At 33.0% G+C, this 20,426-nt stretch overlaps 1 protein-coding gene across 27 annotated transcripts in view; it reads left to right on the top strand.

Moving 5' to 3' along the window:
• Positions 1–20,426, top strand: part of LOC143244537 (GTP-binding nuclear protein Ran-like) — a 40,427-nt gene that overhangs the window by 14,947 nt on the left and 5,054 nt on the right. For 20 of the 27 annotated variants that reach the window (XR_013025180.1, XM_076489412.1, XM_076489406.1 and 17 more), the window contains 2 exons: positions 15,168–15,338; positions 15,539–18,768. Coding sequence is in view for 24 of the 27 variants with exons in the window: in XM_076489412.1 (XP_076345527.1) it covers positions 15,168–15,338; positions 15,539–15,586 (219 nt within the window). In the remaining 3 variants the exon portion in view is untranslated. The other 7 variants (XR_013025179.1, XR_013025178.1, XM_076489401.1 and 4 more) reach the window with 4 other exon arrangements.

Genomic DNA, 20,426 nt, shown 5'->3' with positions numbered 1-20,426 from the left:
GTCTCTCTGTAGAGCATATGCTCTCTGATCACAACCTTTCTCTTTTAATACTAGTTCTTCCACTTATTTTCATGCACCTAGTCAGTCCTTTACTGTTATTGATCTCTCAGTTTGCTCCCATTCATTATTCTCCCATTTTTCATGGAGGGTTGACAAGAATCCACTAGGCAGTGATCATTTTCCTATACTTTTGGGAGACTGGCTGTGGTCGATGTCACCCTACCCACGTGCCCCGGTGGAAGCTGGATCAGGCAGACTGGTCCACTTTCACTGCTCTTGCTGAACTTAATCCTGCCATCATGAATCAGCCATCAATAGACGACTGTGTGGCAGCGGTAACTGGCTGTATTATATAAGCAGCTGCTTAGTGTATTCCTAAAACCTCAACACGTTTTCCACGATACCTTGTCCGTGGTGGAATACTGCTTGCTATTTAGCATGGAAGGCTCAAAAACGGGCCTGGGATACTTTTCGTAGATATCTCACACTTTCGAACTGCATCACTTTCCAAAGAGTCCGTGCACATGCTAGGTGGGTAAGACGTCAAATCCAGAAGGAATCTTGGATTAAGTTCACAAATAGCATATCTTCTACCACCAGTTCCAAGGTCATATGGGACAGGATTCGAAAGGTCAGTGGGCACTACAATTCTGTCCCCCTATCGATCTTACTCTCTGATGGTCAGGAGGTGGCTGATGTCCAGAGCATTGCAGATACTCTAGGTGAAAGCTTTTGCCAGGTATCTAGCACTTCTGCTTGTTCCTCCACCTTCTTGGCCATCAAGACTCGGGCAGAGCGTTCACCTCTTTCCTTTCGAACTGACTGTCTCTTTGACTATAACTGTCCCTTTACACTGGTGGAACTGAAAATGGCCCTTCATCGGTCTGGCAGTACATCTGTTGGTCCTGATGATGTACACTATGATATGCTGTACCATCTATCTCTTGCTTCTCTTGATGTCCTTCTACTTGTCTTTAACCGGATCTGGCAGGAGAATGTTTTTGCTAATGCCTGGCACCTGGCTATTGTCCTACTTTTCTCTAAGCCTGGGAAAGATCCCAAGATTCTTTCAAATTACTGTCCAATTGCTTTGACGAGCTGTTTCTGTAAGACCTTAGAAAGGATGGTTGATGCTCGTCTTGTTTGGTTCCTCGAATCAAACAACCTCCTCTCGCCCACCCAGTGTGGGTTCCGAGGACAGCACTCCACCCCAAACCACCTTATATGACTTGAAACATCAATCAGAGAAGCCTTTCTCAAATGCCAACATCTTCTATCAATATTCTTTGACATTGAGAAGGCTTATGACACAACATGGAGGTATGGCGTTTTGCGAGACCTCCATACATATTGGTTACGTGGCCTTTTACCCATGTTTATTAAAATAATTTTAATGGACAGGAGATTCCAAGTTTGTGTGGGTTCGACACTTTCTCGTTCTGTTGTACAGGAACTTGGAGTCCCACTCGGCTGTGTTTTGAGTGTCACACTCTTCAGTATAAAGATAAATGCCATCACTGAACAACTCCCTCTCATTGTTGCGAATGGGCTGTATGTCGACGACTTTCACATCTTGTGTCAGTCATCGAATTTGAGATATATTGAGCGGCAACTACAAACTGCTCTCAATTGTGTACTGAAGTGGACTATGACGAATGGCTTTAATTTTTCTCTCTAAAACAATTTGCATGCACTTTTGCCGCCAACGGGTATTCACCCTGATCCTGAATTTCATATCGGTGATGTTTCGCTGCCAGTGGTCCCTGAGACCAAGTTCTTGGGGCTTATCTTTGACCGTAAGCTGACCTTTATACCACACTTAAAGCAGCTACGGGTCAAATGCACAAGAGCACTGAACATCCTCTGTGTGTTCTCTACTGCCAGTTGGGGAGCAGATCGATTGATGTTTTATGTTAAAGTTATATCGTCCTCTTATTAGATCAAAACTCGACTATGGATCAATGGTCTATGGCTCTGCCAGACCCTCGATTTTAAAGATGCTGGACCCCATTCATCACCAAGGACTTCGACTCTGCACTGGGGCTTTCCGCACCTTACCCATTCAAAGCTTATACGTTGAATCTCATGAACCTTCTCTGCACCTTTGCCATTTGCAACTATCTTTACTATATTCTTTGAAACTTTGTTCCTTACCAAAGCATCCCTCCTGGGGATGTGTTTTCCTTTTTCAGTGGGCTGTACTTTTTCAGAACAGATGATCTGCCATTGCTTCTTTTGGTCTCCGCATACAGGTGCAATTGGATGAATTGGGTCTGTTCTCGGATAACATTACAGAATCCACAGATCAGCCCATCCCACCATGGCTTATTACAGCCCTTAGATGTGACCTTTCTTTCAGTCATTTGAAAAAGCAGCAGATCAATGAACATCTTTCAAATAATCATTCCATTCCAATTTATACAGATGGTTCCAAATCAGGTAATTCAGTGGGCTCTGCCATGGTTTGCTGCGGTTTGGTGGTTGCGTGTAGAATCCCCTCTACAGCTTCTGTGTTCACTGCTGAACTGTATGTCATATCTCTTGCTCTGGATCATATTGAAACTGAGCAGTACTCCAACTTCACTATTAATACTGACTCGCTTAGTTCTCTACTGACCCTGGAATTGCTACACGTTGGCTCACACCCTGTTCTCGCAGATATTCAAAACCGACTGGCCCATTTCTCATTAACTGCTACTTCTATCCAGTTTTTCTGGATACCAGGCCATGTTGGTATTTGCAGGAATGAGCTTGCAGACATGGCAGCTAAATCTATCTGCTCAGGCACTGTCACCACTGTGCTTATTCCGTACATGGACTATGGTTCTGTATTCAAGGCTCGGCTTCGTGCCAGCTGTCAGTCCACTTGGAGGGAGCAATGCAACAACAAGCTATTTCAAATAAAACCCCATATTGGGCTTTGGCCATCTAGCTTCCATAAGGTTCGGAAGGAGGAAGTTGTTCTAACTAGACTATGCATTGGTCACAGTTTTTTAACTCATCATTTTCTTTTATCTGGAACTGTTGCACCAGTGTATAGTTTGTGCAACACTTAAATTACTGTAAGCCACATTTTACTTTCTTGCCATCATTATGACTCTCAATGACGGCACTATTTTAAACATGTTTTTTCCCAAGGTTTATCTGTAACATTGGACAGTGTTATTGGTGACGGTGACACTGTCCACCTTGATAAAGTTTTTAGTTTTTTAATGGCCATTAATCTTTTTAATCTCATTTAAGTGTTGGATATTTATTCATTCCACCTTTTTAATTGTGGTTCCCTTTTCAAAGTTTCAATCTCTTTAGTTCAATTTGAAATTGGAAAATGGCCAGAACATTAAATAACTCGACACCAGGACTGGAAAGGCCAACTTCAGGTAACTAACGCTGCTGTTTGAACTACCCGTTAGTCATCCTGGTGAGTTATTATTACACTTTTGCTGCATGTCATTTAACACTTTTATTACTTTACCTTTTAGTACTGGCCATAATGACACATAACCTGGAACCAGGACTGGAAAGGTCAACTTCAGGTGACTGATGGTGGTTCTTGAACTTACCCGTTAGTCTTCCTGGCGGGTTATGATAATTACCATTTTGCTACAGGAAGTCCTTTACAACTTTCTAGACTGGATGTCAACATTGGTTTTATGCAATTTTCTGTTTTTAATTGCTGTTTTGTTTTTACTTTTGTTTACTTTTACATATTTTACTACATTTACTATATTTTTACCTTTTTACTGGACATTTGGCTACTCATTATTATGATTTTGCTATATGCCTTTTAAAACTTCTATTATTTTACATTTTGATAATGGCTGCTATGACACATAACCCGGAATCAGGACTGGAAAGGTCAACTTCAGGTGACTGATGGTGGTTCTTGAACTTACCTGTTAGTCTTCCTGGCGGGTTATGATCATTACCATTTTGCTCGAGAAAGTACTTTACAACTTCTTTTAATCTGCTTTCTCTCTTAACATTGTAAACTAGATGTCAACATTGGTTTTATGCTTTTTCTGTTTTTCAATGATATTTTGTTTTACCTTCATTTCTTTTTCTGTACTCCCCTTTTAATTTGTTTTTACCTTTTTACCGGACGTTTGGTACAGATAGCCTAGCAGCTTTGTGCCATAAAACACTAAATCAATCAATCAAAAAAATCTAATTTTCTTTGTACAAAACACCTGTAATCTTTACTAAAAGTATATCAGATTTTGTGAAGGTACACATGCTGTTTCAAACATTATAGTGCAAATATGTAGAATAACTCATATATTGTGCTGAACCTGTTGTGAAAGGGTTAATCAATGGTTCAGAGTAAAGTTGGAGTTTATATAGCATACTATCCCTCTCATACCAATCGGATCTCGTGAGACGGGCATGTAACTAATTCTTCCAATAAGAAGATCTACACTTACAAATGTTTCTCAATAATTGATCAAGCTAATATTTAGGAATACATACAAGCCAATCATTGCACCCACAGAAAGAAGCTAATAACAATAAAAAGTGATTGCTGCTAGTGGACAACACAGACAGGTTGCTAATTCTCAAATTTATTTGTAATTCAGTAATATGTAGTATTGATTTCATGGCAATAGATCTATGTATTAGCTTAAGTATCAGTTCTGTAAATATTTAGAAGTTTGGGTTGTTTTATAGATTTATATTTGTATTGTTCTTTGATAGATGTACCTCACATTCATATTAAATATTAGTAAAGCTAAATTTATGGTATTCAAACTGAATTCTTATTCCAAGTTTTCTTAGCTGGTTATGCTAATAATAAGGGAATAGTAAACAAATTGATTTTCCTTGTGTTTCGTTCAGCTGTACGTGAAAACCTACACAACCTCACTAGCATAGAGAATGCTGTTCAGATACTTTGTTGGGAATATAATAATATAAAACTTTGATATGGACCTTCTAATATACATTCAGAATGCATCATGTGAAGGAAATTAACACAATAAATTATGTATAAAAGGTATTGCCTGGCTCTGCAACATAGTTTGTTGCTATGAGATAATTAAAGTGTATGTCTATAGTTCCTTCTTAACTATATTCATACATGCCACTCTCAAAGTTAGGGTTCTCTTGTAATAAATATCACTTTCTTTATGCTGCATATAACTCTGCACATAGAAATGCCAGTCTCTTTTGCATAATAAAATCATTGTTTGTATTGGTTTCTTTTTTCACTTCACGTATTATGGGAATGTTATCATCCCAGTAATTGGTAATGTCCCATTTTTTCCCAGTGTCTAGTCAAGTAACCTGATGCAAGCTGTAGCAACATTGTCTAATTAGTTTTATATTACTGAACAACATCTTTACAAACAAGTGGGATGAAACAAAAAACATTGCTGAGATGCCAAGAAATGTATAAACTGCACCTCTTGAGACGTAATAAAACTTGGGAAATAACAATTAGAATTACAAAAATATGATATTCCAAAAACAAATTGAGTATTATGATTTCAAAATTCAGAAATATACATAACTATGTAATAAGGTGTATTCTAAGACCAGTTGTGTTTATAAAATTTCTGTAATACAGTAGATATTCTGTGGACTGAGAAGTATACAAATCGTTTGTATTTTATATAAATTGTGTGAGTTCAGTTTATAAAAACTGAAACTTTAGTACAGTTAATTTCTGTTTTACATGGGTTTATGTGGGTTTTTTATATAGTGACAGTATTTGGAAGATAGTTTAAACGTGTGACTAGAGATAAATAACAAACTTAAAATACATGGGAACAGTCATTATGCATGGTTGTATGGTAATTTATATTTTGTTATACGTTACAATTAACAGGATTCTTTTGTATTTTTGACCATGAACTGACAAAAAAGTCGTCCTACAGAGGTCTGTCAGTCTGGATAGGTATTTGGTGTTTGTATGTGACCTTGAAGGGCCAGGTTCTTTAAACTTTATTCCCACTTGTTCCATAACAGTGTTATGGCTTGATTTCAAATCAGCATTTGGCATAGTTCAACAAATAAAATGTAAAATCAGACTACTATAATAATAGTTTTCATGCATCTCACTTAGCAATCAAAGAAATATTCCAGTTAGTACATCGGTTTTGCAAACAAGCATTTCTGTAGTAGTCATAATTTTCATGAGAAGGAAATTAGGCATTGTTAAGATACTGTTTTTGCTTGTTATTTCTGAATGATGGACATAAGGTTTGCATTTTTCATGGCTTCCAATAACTTGTGGACCATTCTTTAGATCATCCATGACATTTTACGCATTGCTGGAATTTTTCTGTAGAATTTGGTATTTTACACTGATTCTGAAGCATTTTTTTTTAATTTGATAGGTATTTTGTATTTTTCAGTGCTTTTGCTAGCAAAGTTGTGTAATACTTTAGCATAATTTCTGACTGCGAGATGTGTTCATCTGACCTTTTTTACTGATTGGTCATAATATACTTTTCCCAAAACTGTGACAAACACTTGAATCACCATCACCTTATTACTCCTTCCATTGATTTAATCTTACAAAAGCCTTCTACAATAATACCAGTGTAATTGTTTGAGGGTATTTTTCTGCTAAGAAAATAGGAGGTATTTGCAAAATAGATACAATAATGGACCAATGTAAACACCTTCAGGTATTGATCTTTCATGGTATGCCCAGTGATTGTGTACTATTGGTAAAGAATTCTACTACCAAGAAGGTCATGATCCCATACACTCATCCAACCTATGCAAAAGTTACTGAGCTAAGAAAGAAGTTAGTGATAGATCAGAAACTTGACAAATCAAAAGTTACTTCCAAAGAAATTTTATGGGAGTATATTAGAGATATTTGGAGTAAAATATCAGTGGAAACTTGTATTAAATATATTGCAACAGTGCCTTGAAAGACTGTCTGCATTTATTACAGAAAAACTGAATATAACTTTACAGAGCCACATCATAAATATTTTTTACTTTTACACATTACTTTTAGACGATTTTTATTGTAATGTGTAAACAAGCCAATAAATTCTATCCCACTTTATTTTCAAAGTAGTGAATGTTATGGGAAATGTTGCAAAAGCTCATTTGATACCAATGATACCAAAAGACGCAAAGAACAGTATCACCTAAATGGAAATGGTGATTCATTGCTTTATATTTGGCAGGTTTCTGCTTCAACCACTAACAGTAGAATAAACATAGTAAATAGGGGTAAAAAGATCAGATGAAACTTTCAGGAGAGATGTAATTTAGAACTTTGTTGTCCATACTTACAAGGACACAGTACTATTGATTTTGTTTCTTTTGGTTTCTAAGCCACCTGCTAGAAATAAAATAACTACAGAAAATAAATTTGGAAAGGTGAGAAGTGTATACTCTGACTATAAGTGCTTTAACATTTTTTTTTATTTATTACAATTCTATATATTTTTACATTTACACATTTATTTTTATTATGCTTTGATTACTGTTATAAAACCTGGAGATACAAGTGTAAAATTACAATAAAGAAAATAACAGCTGAAAAATAAAGGTTTACTGAAAAATAATGTTTGACATTTAATTTTTTCATTTGCATTTTTTTCACTTTTTGTTATTGTAAAAGTAACTACAATGTAAAAAAATGAACTTAATGACAAAGAAACATAATAACCTTCATGGGATATATGCACCAGTAGCATGTACATTATGCTATTTGATAGATTAACGTGAGCTGTAAGTTCACCATATGATTTTCAACTTTTATTGGTATCTTTAGTCTGACATGGTTCAGAAGTAAATTGAAGTTTTTCATACAGGCTCTGTTAATTTGACTAACCCCTGTGACCTTTTTGTACTTCTATAGTCTTTATAGATTGATATTACTAAAATTTGTTAAAGTATGTACATCCTTATGAAATTTGATAGTCTTTCAGTAAACATTATAAGCATTTAATGTACAGAAAATTGCATGTTTTAGTTCAGTATTTCTAATACACAAAAATCTTAAATTTCAAAACTCATTCTTAAACCTACAAAAAACATTTTAAATATTTGTTTTCAGTTGAACTTCATATTTTGGTATTTTCTCCACCTTAATTCTACATTGTTGATTAATTTGACTGACCTCATAACCACAAAAAAATCAAAATTATACTCCTTTTATTCCTGGAATGACTTGATATATAGCATGGAATTTCTTTAGTTTATACTGAGTACCTTTTAACTCCCAGTAATATACATCTATTTATAATTAAATTTTATTTATTTTAATCATGTGTAACTACACTGAACAACAATTTTTTTTGAAAAGTTTTTCTTTCTGGAAAGTTTTGTTCATTGTGACCTGGTGGGAAGCACAAATATAGTTTTGGTTTTGCTTCATCACATAGGAACTCTGAGAAATAGACAGATAACTATTTACTGGCAATAATGTATTTAATTGCATTTGTTTCTAATATGCTATTAAGTTCAACATAATTGTTTTGCTCCTGATTTTCGTTTGTATTCAATGTCCGGTGCATCACTTTGCAGTGTCCAACAGTAGTCAGCAAGCATTGACGGATTCCAGTTACCCTGATAGCGTTTTTTAATTGTGGCGATGTCCTGGTGAAACTGAAGATTTCGATGAAATGGTACATGATGGGCAAATTTGGATGTGATTTTCATGATCAGCAGCATAAAATCTATAAGGAACACTCAACAGTGTTCAAGAAGCAAAAACTTTGCTGTGCAGTGCTATTAGTCCCCACATTATTAAGTTGTAAATATCTTTGAAAACAATCTGCCTTTTTATCATATTGTTATTGTTTATTTTACCTAATGTAACCTCAACTAACCTAAAGATATTTTACTACATTTTAGTTTACTTCCATAATAATAAAGAATAAACATAAACCAGAAATAATGTATTTAAATGAACATTCTTTTTGCTCCAGAAAATCTGTGACAGTTAACCCCATTTTTTAAACTAATGGTAAATAGTATCAGTGTATTAACTAATTTTAGCTTGTGTAATAATAATCCACAAAGAATGTAGATTAATAACATAAAAATCAAACAATTTCTTCTAACAAGTGCAATTTGTCTGGCTTTCTAATTTGACAATCCTTTGTTATTCCATATGGAATCAAAGTGAATTAGAAGTGAAATTCATTTTTTGTGAATCCCTCAAACAAAACCTTAAAATAGTGAAAAAACAGTCTGTAGGTAAATGACCAGTTTCTGTAACACCTGTTGTACCTCATTTTCTTATACCACATTCTCATTCAGACAAACCTTTAGGGCAAATGTCTCCCTTTTTCACTCGGAAGGGACTAGAGGGAGTTGCTCTAGGTGAAAGCTTTTGCTGGGTATCTAGCACTTCTGCTTCTTCCTTCACCTTCTTAGCCATCAAGACTTGGGCAAAGCGATCTCCTCTTTCCTTTCAAGCTGATAGTCTCTTTGACTATAGTTGTCCCTTTACACTGGTGGAACTCAAACTGGCCCTACATCAGTCAGACAGGATGATGTACACTACTGAATGCTGCACCATCTATTTCCTGCTTCTCTTGCTATTCTTCTGATTGTTTTTAACTGTATCTGGCAAGAGAATGTTTTTCCTGATTCCTGGCACCAGGCTATTGTCCTACTTTTCTCTAAGCCTGGGAAGGATCCCAAGATTTTTTCAAACTACTGTCCAATTGCTTTCACGAGCTGTCTCTGTAAGATCTTAGAGAGAATGATTAATGCTTGTCTTGTTTGGTTCCTTGAATCAAACAACCTCCTTTCGCCCACCCAGTGTCAGTTTCAAAAACAGCGCTCCACCATGGACCACTTGATTCGACTTGAAACGTCAATAAGAGAAGCCTTTCTCAAACAACATCTTGTATCAATATTCTTTGACATTGAAAAGGCTTATGATACAACATGGAGTTATGGCATTTTGCAAGACCTTCATATATTTGGGTTACATGGCCATTTTCCTAGTTTTATTAAGATTTTAATGGGTAGGCAGTTTCAAGTTTGTGTAAGTTCGATACTTTCTTATTCATTCCTACAGAACCTTGGAGTCCTTCAGGGCTGTGTTTGAATGTCACACGTATCAGTATAAAGATTAATGCCATCACTGAACAACTCCCTGTTGCAAACGGGTTATATATTGATGACTTTCACATCTCATGTCAGTCGTCTAACATGAAATATATTAAACGACAGCAACAGAATGCCCTCAATTGTTTATTGTAGTGGACCACAGCAAACGGCTTTACCTTCTCTTTCTTTAAAACTGTTTGCATGCACTTTTGCTGCTGATGGGGAATTTGCCTAGATCCTGAACTCTGTATCAGTGTAGTTGTGCTGCCTGTGATCCCTGAGACAGTTCTTGGGGCTTATCTTTGACTGTAAGCTGAACTTTATACCACACATCAAGCAGCTATGGGTCAAATGTACAAGAGCACTGAACATATTTCATGTCCTCTTTTCTGCCACTTGGGGAGCAGATCGATGTTCTATGTTAAAGATACATCATGCTCTTATTCAATCAAAACTTGACTATGGATCATTGGTCTATGGCTCTGCACTGGGGCTTTCTGCATTTCCCCAGTTCAGCGCTTATACATAGTCTCATGAACCTACTTTGCACCTCTGCCATTTGCAACTGACTTCAGTGGGCCATACTTTTTCAGAACAGACAATCTGTCATTGTTCATTTTGGCCTTCATATCCAGGTGCAGTTGAATGAATTGGGTTTGTCCTTGGATAACATTGCTGTATCCACTGGTCAGCTCATCACACCATGGCTTCTTATATGGATGGTTCTAAATCAGGTGACTCTGTGGGCTCTGCCATGGTTTGTTGTGGTTCGGTGGTTGGGTGCAGAATCCTCTCTACAGCTTCTGTGTTCACTGCTGAACTGTATACCATTGTATACTACTGTATACTACAAGCTAAGTAGTACTCAAATTGCACTATTTATACTGACTCGCTTAGCTCTCTTCTAGCCCTGGAATCGCTTTATGTTAATTCACACCCTGTTCTCACCGGTATTCAAAACCGACTGGCCCATTTCTCTTTAACATCTACTTCTATCCATTTTTTCTGGATACTGGGCTATGTTGGTATTCCTGGGAATGAACTTGCAGACACTGCAGCTAAATCTATTTGCTCTGACACTATTACTGCTATGTCTGTTCCATATGTGGACTATGGTCCTGTATTCAAGGCTCAGCTCCGTGCCACTTAGCAGCCAACTTGGAGTGACCAATGTGAAAACAAGCTTTTTTAAATGAAACCCTCTATTAGACTTTGGCCATCCTTCTTCCATAAGGATCGGAAAGAGGAAGTTGTCCTAACTAGACTATGCACTGGTCACAGTTTTTTAACTCATCGTTTTCTTTTGTCTGGGACTGATGCACAAATGTGTTGTCTGTGTAATGCTTAGGTCATAATAAGCCACATTTTACTGTTTTGCCATCGTTATGACTCAACTATGGTACCATTTTAAACATGCTCTGTCCTTCGAAATGTTTTTAGTTTTTTGAAGGCCAATAATTTTTTTAATGTGATTCCTTTTTAAGAATCGAAGAACACCTTGATCTATTTGAAATTAGAAAATGGCCGTAATATCAAATAACTCGAAAACCAGGACCGGAAAGTCCAACTTCAGGTGTCTAACACTGATGTTTGAACTACTCGTTAGTCATACTGGCAAGTTATGATAATTATAATTATTTTACAGAAAGTTGTTTATGACTTGTATTACTGTAGTTTTTCTCTTACTGCTGTAGTCTCTATGTAAAAATTGTATTTAATGCTTATTTATGTTTTTAATTGAAAAATTAAATTAAACATTTTTTTTACCTCAATTTTCTTGTATGAATTTTAATAATTTTTCTTTAATTTTAACATTTTACCTGATATATTGTAAGGAGTTTGAACACAAAATATCAGTTCTTTTTTAAATTTTAAGATTTCTTTGACATTTTAATTGTCTCTTTGTTTAGTGTATTCTAAGTTTTTTTCATTTTATGCATCAAAAATGTCAAGCTTCACATGTGAAATCTTTATAACAGCCAAATAATTATCAGATATTTTTAGGGGGAAAACCAATTTATATGGTATTTTCACTACTGTTTCTTTGTATGGGTTGGATAGACTTGACCAACCTCATGACAACCATAAGAATTAGGAAATAGATATAAATTATGCTTTTTTTCTTTATTGGATGAATACAAATTATTTAGTCTAAATAGCCCCCAATAAAAATTACAAAGGCATTTATTTTTAAAAATGTTTTCTTGAGTGTTTCAAATTTTACTTGGTGAAATATTTAAATTTATACATGTCTTGTAAAAATGTGACATTTTAAGCTTTAGATTCATTTAAGTAACATAGATGTCTTTTTATAACAGTACTATGACATTAGTGCTAAGAGCAATTACAACTTTGAGAGACCATTCCTGTGGTTAGCAATAATGTTATTGAGTGTCAAGTAAATGTTGCAAGGCTTTCAGAACACAAATATCAGGTTTTTAGATTAGGTAATAAGATTTTTTTTATTAAAGACTTTTTTTGTGAATTTTTTCTTTCAGAATGTTGACTATCCGACATGCAAAGGATTTTGATTTTGAGATTACAAATACTTTTAACTGAAGATTATGAAGTTTTATTTGCATAATTTATATTCTTTTAAGTAATGTTGTTTTTAATAAAACTTGTTTAATTTGTTACTTTATCAGTGCCTACTATGTGGTATTGGTTGATTTTATTGACTTCATAGCCATCATAAAAATGGAGAAATAAATCAAAATTACCTTTTTTTGTTTTAGAATAAGTACAAATTGTAACAGGAAACATAAATGTTCATTATAAATAGCTTAAACCTTGTTATATTTATTAATTTTTGCTTAATGAACCTTGTGAATTTCTAACCACAACTCTAATTAAAAAATGTAATCAACAGTGAGCAATCTTAAGTCCAAGATCTAAAGAAAAATGTGTCTAATTCATTATAGGCAATAAAAATATTAGAACAAGTCTTCAAATTTCCAAAAAAGAAAAATCAACTTTATGAGCAATTTTCTAACCAAACTACAAGTAGGTTTGGAAGAAAAGAAAAAAAGAAAAAAAAATCAAGACATTGTCATCCAGATATCCAGTAAAGGAAAGTAACTAACCAAACAGTATGAATGGTAAACATATTAAATGTTTAAATTTATTCAGTAAAATACTGACCTTAACCCAACATAATTTAAGCAAACTTCTCAAAATACTAAAAAAAGTAAATTTTAGACTATAAACTTTGTTTTGCATACAAATTAACCAAAAACACAAAATCTACAATTTTCCAAAAGTATAAGATCCAATAACTTGATATTTAACTACCTTCTTAAAACTCCTTAAACTACAGTCTTGGTGAATGCTCAACTAGATTTTGGAACCTAATGTTTCCAAAATAAGCACCAGAGCTTCAAAAATTAACATCTACAACATTTGAATAGTTTAGACAATAATATCATTACACCTATCTTTGTAAACCTATTCCCTTAAACTGCTATAATGAAGCAATAAAATGTACTGCAGAAATTTCACAAAACCCAAAATATACAATCAACATGAAACAAACATCTAATCAAACTGGTATGTTTAATGACACAGTGGTTCAAATTAAATGTTTATGATATCCAAGCACAAAGTCTAATTTTGTATGAATTAGGAGCTCATGTTACCAATATTGAAAAGCTAGAGTATAAAATAAGAACTTCCTTTTCTTTTATATTTGCCAAGATATTATGCATGTACTGAATCAAATACAGTAGTCCCACGTTTTACACTTTTGGAAAGTTTCTCTTATATTCACATACTTCTATTGATGACTTGAATAGCCAGTTGAAAGCTCATAATGTTCTCCTATTGGCTTTCTCAGCCATTTTCAAAATGAAACTGTACTTTGTTTTTGGATTTTATTACAAACATTTAGCCATTTTTAAGTATTATATCTTATTAATTTGATACAAAACTTCAAAGTGGCAAGTCTTTGGTGTGCTTTGAAATATTTTAGGCCCAAATACAGCTTGCTAAATTATGGTGGAATTATATGGTGTTGATAGAGTAAATTTTGATTTTTGGTTTTCAAATGTATATATAAAACCTTACAATTCATTTTACATTATCCATGTGCAAAATTTTATACGATTTAGCAACCTATGACAAGCAGCAAATGAGTTCAAAGGTCATAACTAGAAGAGATAATTCTATATTTTACGGAAAGTAAGTTTTGTAACATTTTCTAAGTAGTAATCTATATACATATTTAATAATTGAAGTGACAGGATTACTTTGTAAAGATTAAAAGTCAGTTTTGTATTACTGGGTAAGGTAACATGAGTGTATGTGTGCTGTGTTAATTTCTGTATTGTTAGCCATTTGTGGTTGAAATGTGAGAAAATAATATATATAAATGTATATTATTGTGAGATTTAAGTTTAGTTTGAATATTTAAGTTTTCATATAATTTGTAGTCGTTTTATAATACAAAAGGCATAATTTATAGGTATTTCTTGATATTTTTATGTTGGTTACCATATCATTACAAACCAACAGAGTGATTGTTTGCAAAAAATAACATATATAAATTCATTTCCATAATAAATATTTGATAAGTGTCTTGATGCATTTGTTTTTGAATTTGTGCAAAGTTACACTAGGGCTGTCTGCACTAGCCACTGCTAATTTTAAAATTATTTTGCATAAAATATTTTTAATCTTAAAATGAAAAACGACTTTGGATAGACAACATTAGAAAAGATAAAAGGCTGAGAGAATCACATTGCTTCAGATTCTCAATATATTTGCCTATGAAAGCTTTGTAATGTTTACTGATGATTTGCAGAATTTTGTTAACTTACACTATCTAATTTTAAAAGTATAGCATAAACTATAGCAAGCACAAAATAGTTACAGGATTAGTCCAAGTCCATGCTGAAAGAGTCAGTTGAGCAAGAGAAATTTGATGTAGTAAGTTGGTGTTTTCAGATTTTGAAGTCTGATATTGTGAGAAAACTTGTATTATAAAAATTATATGGGCATTTATTTTTCAAAATGTTTTCTTGTGTATTTCAAAATTTACTTGGTGAAATATGTAAATTTATACATCATGTCTAGTAAAAATGTGACATTTTAAGCTTTAGATTCACTTAAGTAACATAGGTGTCTTTTTATAACAGTACTATGACATTAGTGCTAAGAGCAATTACAACTTTGAGAGACCATTTCTGTGGTTAGCAAGAAAATTGATAGGTGATCCCAGTCTTGAGTTTGTGGCAATGCCAGCACTTGCTCCTCCAGAAGTTTTTATGGATCAAGAATGGCAGGCCAAGCTTGAAAAAGATATGAAGGTATTAAAAATAAAAATGTATACACTTGCTTGTCTACTTTACATATCTTGAAAAGAGTCATTTTGTTGTGTTGATCAGAAATTGTATTCTACCATACAGGTAGATAAATTTTTGAAGTTGAATTTTTTCTTGCCAGTTTACTTTATCATGATGGAGTGTCATCTAGCTTCTAATTCTAAGCATTTGTTATTCACTTACAGGAGGCTGAAAATATTTCATTGCCAGATGATGATGATGAAGATCTCTAAAAAAGTTGTGTGGTTGAAGGAATAAACAGTTCATTTCAATGGCTCCACTATAACAAACATATGCCAAAAGAAATATGTGAAACCAATCTAGTAGAATCTATTGGTTTGTACAGTTTTAATAACATTGCTATTTCTTTTTATGAGCACTTGTTTACTGTTTTATATCTATGGTACAATTTAATTTCTTGTTAGTTTCTATTGTTCAAATGTATATGTGTAGTTTATGTATTATACAAGTAAGAAAATAACCCTTTTTTAAATGTAAGCCCTGTGAAAGATTGAAGTTTTCTGTTGTTAATGTGTTTTTGAGTTAGCTAGTGTGTATTCACACAACTAAAGTTTGTCAAAATAGAATTTAACCTTGTAGTTTTATGTTCATTAATTGTGGTAAAGCATCTTCACTGCATGGTTTGTTTTTACAGTTTAGAGTATATTTGCACTACATGCATATTACAGGAATATTCAGTGTAATTCTGTTTGTTGCACAAGTATAGTATGACATATTCACTGCAGTTCCAATTTTTCGCTATAAGATCTGTCACTGAAGATTGTTAATGTATTTATAGTCAGTTAAGTAAAACTTGATTTTATAATATTAATCACTAAGAATAACAGAAAGCAGCAGTTGTATTAATTAGGTAATAAGAATATTGAATAGTTTTGGCACTGTGCCTTAAAGCTCATAGCATCATGAATAGTATATGATTTATGGATTAGTGATGTTTATGTAGTTTTGCAAAGAGATTCCTGATTCAACACTTCTATTTATACATCATTCTTACTAAAATTAAGCTTTGGATTTAATCTCGTGAATTACATTTGTAACCATAAGGTCTCGCTGCTTTAAGGTGAGTAACACTGATTTTTGTTTTATTTGAAATTGAATACAATTATCCTTGTAGCATTTTTGGTCACTTCAAGATGCTGTGGAAAAGACCTTTTGAATATATAGTTTTGTTATTTTCAGTGAATTGGGAATGAAGTATAGTTGTTCATGGATATATTTGTAAATTAAGGAGTATTTAAAAATAAACTGTAGTAATATCTCCTTTGTAGCCTTAAAATTTATATTAAACACCCAGTTTTTGTTTGGCAATTGCTTTTTATGTTCAATCAAACAAATCTCCAAACTCTGTTAGTGGTAAATAGTTAAGATTTATTGGTAAACTGCAACAAAATCAAAATTGTGAAACATTTTCATCCTTGGGTGAAGACATTGAAAATCTTTAGATTCAAGATTTGTAATTAATAGACTGATAAAATAGATACAAAAGATGCAATTTTTGCATAGACTTTTGTATATTTCAGATAAGAACAAAATGTTTTTGTTGTTTTTTTTTGTTTCATTCACCTTAAGTTTTGAATTGTGAATCAAATTCAGTGAATCATATAATTTTAAAGTACACTACATTTGCAAAACTTTGCTAATATGACTAGAGATTAGAAAAAGTACTTTTATTCCCAGTATTTTGCTGTAATATTTATTTAGGGATAGTTATAACAGCAAATTATTTAGAATAAAAAATACTTCTTGTGATTAATTATCTTTATTATAATTTTTAAGTTAGTGGTGTTCCATGATCACTAAAAATATAAAATACACTAAATTTGTAACTAACTCAAAACTTCTAGTAGGCAGAAAGTAGAAGTAATACGATTATCTTCATTGTTTAACTTGAAAGTCTAAAGTGATAGGGTATTTAGAACATTAAGTTTTTAAGTGTTTCTACTTCAACTTCTAGCCTAAAGGATTTTGTTTTGGCTTGTGTATTTGAATACTTTACATTCAAATGACTTTGGTACTAGTAATGGAACCATGGTTTGTTCAACTTTTTGTCTTTTTTTTTTTGTGTGTATTAAATTTTTATTATGTTCTACAAAAATGGCAACTAATGGTTTTTTAAACTATGAAATAAACATTCATTGTAAATTATTTGCTAGCAGTGCTTTTTTTAATTAACTTAAATATGATTAATCAAGAAAACTTCCAATGAGACGCAATATTTTGATTTTTAAGTATAACTAAGAATTAAAGCTACCAAATTCAATACACTGTTCAAATTATTATTACTGCTCAACAGACAATTGAATTCTAGTTTCAGAAAGAAATTTTCATTAATTATGATTTTATTTTGAATTTATAACTTCTGAAGCTAATTAACAAATGATACAAACTTATACTAGTGATGTTGCCTTTTGATGTGAGTACTTACCTGAAAATGTCATCAGTGATTGCTATAGTATCAGTAAATATAATATCAAATAAGGTTTTTATTTTAAAAGGTTTAAGATTGCTTTCACTAGAATTTTTGTCATTAGCTTTGTTATTTAGATTAGGGATTTTCAAACTGTGTTTTGTATATTACTGGTGGTACATGACACAACTAACATAAATATAAGCCCTATCTGAGTTTCATTGTGCATGTACATACTACTCTCCTCACTTAAACTCACCAGTATGTTCTTTTGGTTTCTTCCATTATAATTGAGAAATGTGGTACTATACATTCTTCAATTGTACCATAAAAGAAGAAAAGCATCTTTCACATTAATTGGTAAGTGTTAAAAATAATTTTTGTTACTAGGTTTCTATGGGTTTTTTTTTTGCTATGCTTGAGTTTGTAATTTTAAAGTAAAGTTGTTAGCAAGCCTGAAACTTATGAGAATTACTGATCTAGATGATGACTTTGAGAGTTATGTAAACTAAAGTAAAATTTAATTTGAGAACTATTGTGAACTGTTTTCAGCTAGAGCAGCTGAGCTGTAAATGATTTTATGCAAGTTTTCTCAAAACAAATATTTTGAATGCCAGTAGAGAACAATTGGTTATGGGACTAGTCAAAGATAAGGTTGATTTGCTTTTACTCCTCATGCATATGTCATTTTTTATCTTTCACCAAGATTTCTGACAATGTTTATATGCATTTGATATTTAAAAAATTAAAGAAAACAGGAAACTGGTAGAACATCCTATAAATTAGAAAAACATATTAGTAAATACAAATACGATATTCCATTTGATTTGAAAAAAGAATCTTGTTTGGTTTATTAGTCAGACAGGAACTATATAAAAGGTAATTACTAAATACTTTTTGTTTACTCAATGTTTGAGTACAAGTTTGTGCAATAAATCTTTCAGTTATGAATATTCTCTTATTTTTGAATAAAAAAAATTGCATTTAGTAGAGTATGTAATTTTATATAATGGTCTCTCTCATAAAGAGGAAATACAGCTTTCTATTAATTGCCCTCTCCTCCACTTTCCTAAAATTTACATTTGAGCCTTTGGATACATTGCTTCAACTCCCACAAACTGAAGTAGAAAGGTAAGAGATTTGGCTTTACTATTTTATAGAAAGCCAAGATAAAGCAGTTCCATGAACCTGGGGCTCTTGGCATGCCATTCCTTTATACTTTGTACCCTAAAATATTTTATTAAACTATTATCTTTAAGATATCCACTTTTATCAACATTTATACACATGCTGAGGTATAAATGATTTACAAGTAGAAGTGGACATTTCTCAAGACACTCCTTTAAATTTCTTTGCAAGCAAATGTTAGGGTGGGCTTCTATGAGCATTGATCCAAAGCAATTGCAATAATTGCTTTTGTTTTATCAGGAAAAAACAGTACATAGATAACAAACCATTTGATTAATTTCATTGCTATGATTGTGTTTGAAGGACCTTCCTGGACTATTCTGGCTACAACATTAGAATATCTAGTCACAAAATTTACAATGAACAACAAGCCATCCATCTTGTTTGCTCATTGTAAAGGGTAATCTTTAATAATATTAAATAATCTTACATGGGAAAAGAGAAGATACTGCCAGTAACTGTGGCAAAGGTGTGTTGGAATAAGAGCTCTCAAAGAATATAACTAGAAAGAAGTAACTGTTATAACTTTTAGAAACATAACCATTTCAGCCAAGACTGTAAGCAATCAACAGCTATTGAGAGACAAAGCCCAATCAGATCAAGGAAAATGAAATAATACAGCTAACAACATTTCATGGAAATAGGAATTAGCTAGAAATGTGAGGTGAAATTCAACTGGCAATACTACATATAATGCAAATAAGAGAAAAAGTTCATTTTTTAAAGAAAATATCCATGACTTGTTAATAGAAAATCATCAGTGTGTAAACTTACACTGATTCCACAGCTTTTTTTTTCTTTTCCTCCTCCTCCAAATCCTGGAAAATTGCCTCTAAAGATGAAAGATAATGTGTGGATGCTAATAGCAGGTAAACATGAAGTTCCAGCAAAAGGGAAATTTAAAGGTACATTTGACTGTGACAAGCTTCTGTGCTACATAAAGCATGGATAGTTGACATAAACAAAAAGTGCATTTTTCAAACTGGCTTCGTGTGAGATCAGGCTAGTTTCACAGTCTATTACCAGAAAATTATTGTACACTACATGGGAAGTTTAATTCCCAATGGAAAAATTAGAGTGGTATTTGTACAACCAAGAAATGAATTACTGAAATCAGGAGTTGATAGCAGTGATCTTTTAGTGAATGAGGCATAGTGGAATTGAATATTCGAGCATGCCATGAGGAGTTGTTTGTTAGAAAAATCCTTGTTATGACTATCCAAGAAGACTTACCATGTGATAAATAAAAGTAGCTATGCTGTGATGCCCCCTGCTAGTACAGCGATAAGTCTATGGATTTGCAATGCTGAAATCAGAGGTTCAATTCCCCTCGGTGGGCTCAGCAGATAGCTCGATGTGGTTTTGCTAAAAGCTATTTTATATACCAATCACGCGAGATTCTCGAACTTCAACAGTGTTTGGAGACACACTTGTATCTTCATAAACTACATATTGTT

This window comes from Tachypleus tridentatus, chromosome 2 (assembly GCF_004210375.1).
Source record: "Tachypleus tridentatus isolate NWPU-2018 chromosome 2, ASM421037v1, whole genome shotgun sequence".
Taxonomy (NCBI): domain Eukaryota; kingdom Metazoa; phylum Arthropoda; class Merostomata; order Xiphosura; family Limulidae; genus Tachypleus; species Tachypleus tridentatus.
This window is presented reverse-complemented; position numbering and strand designations above follow the sequence as displayed.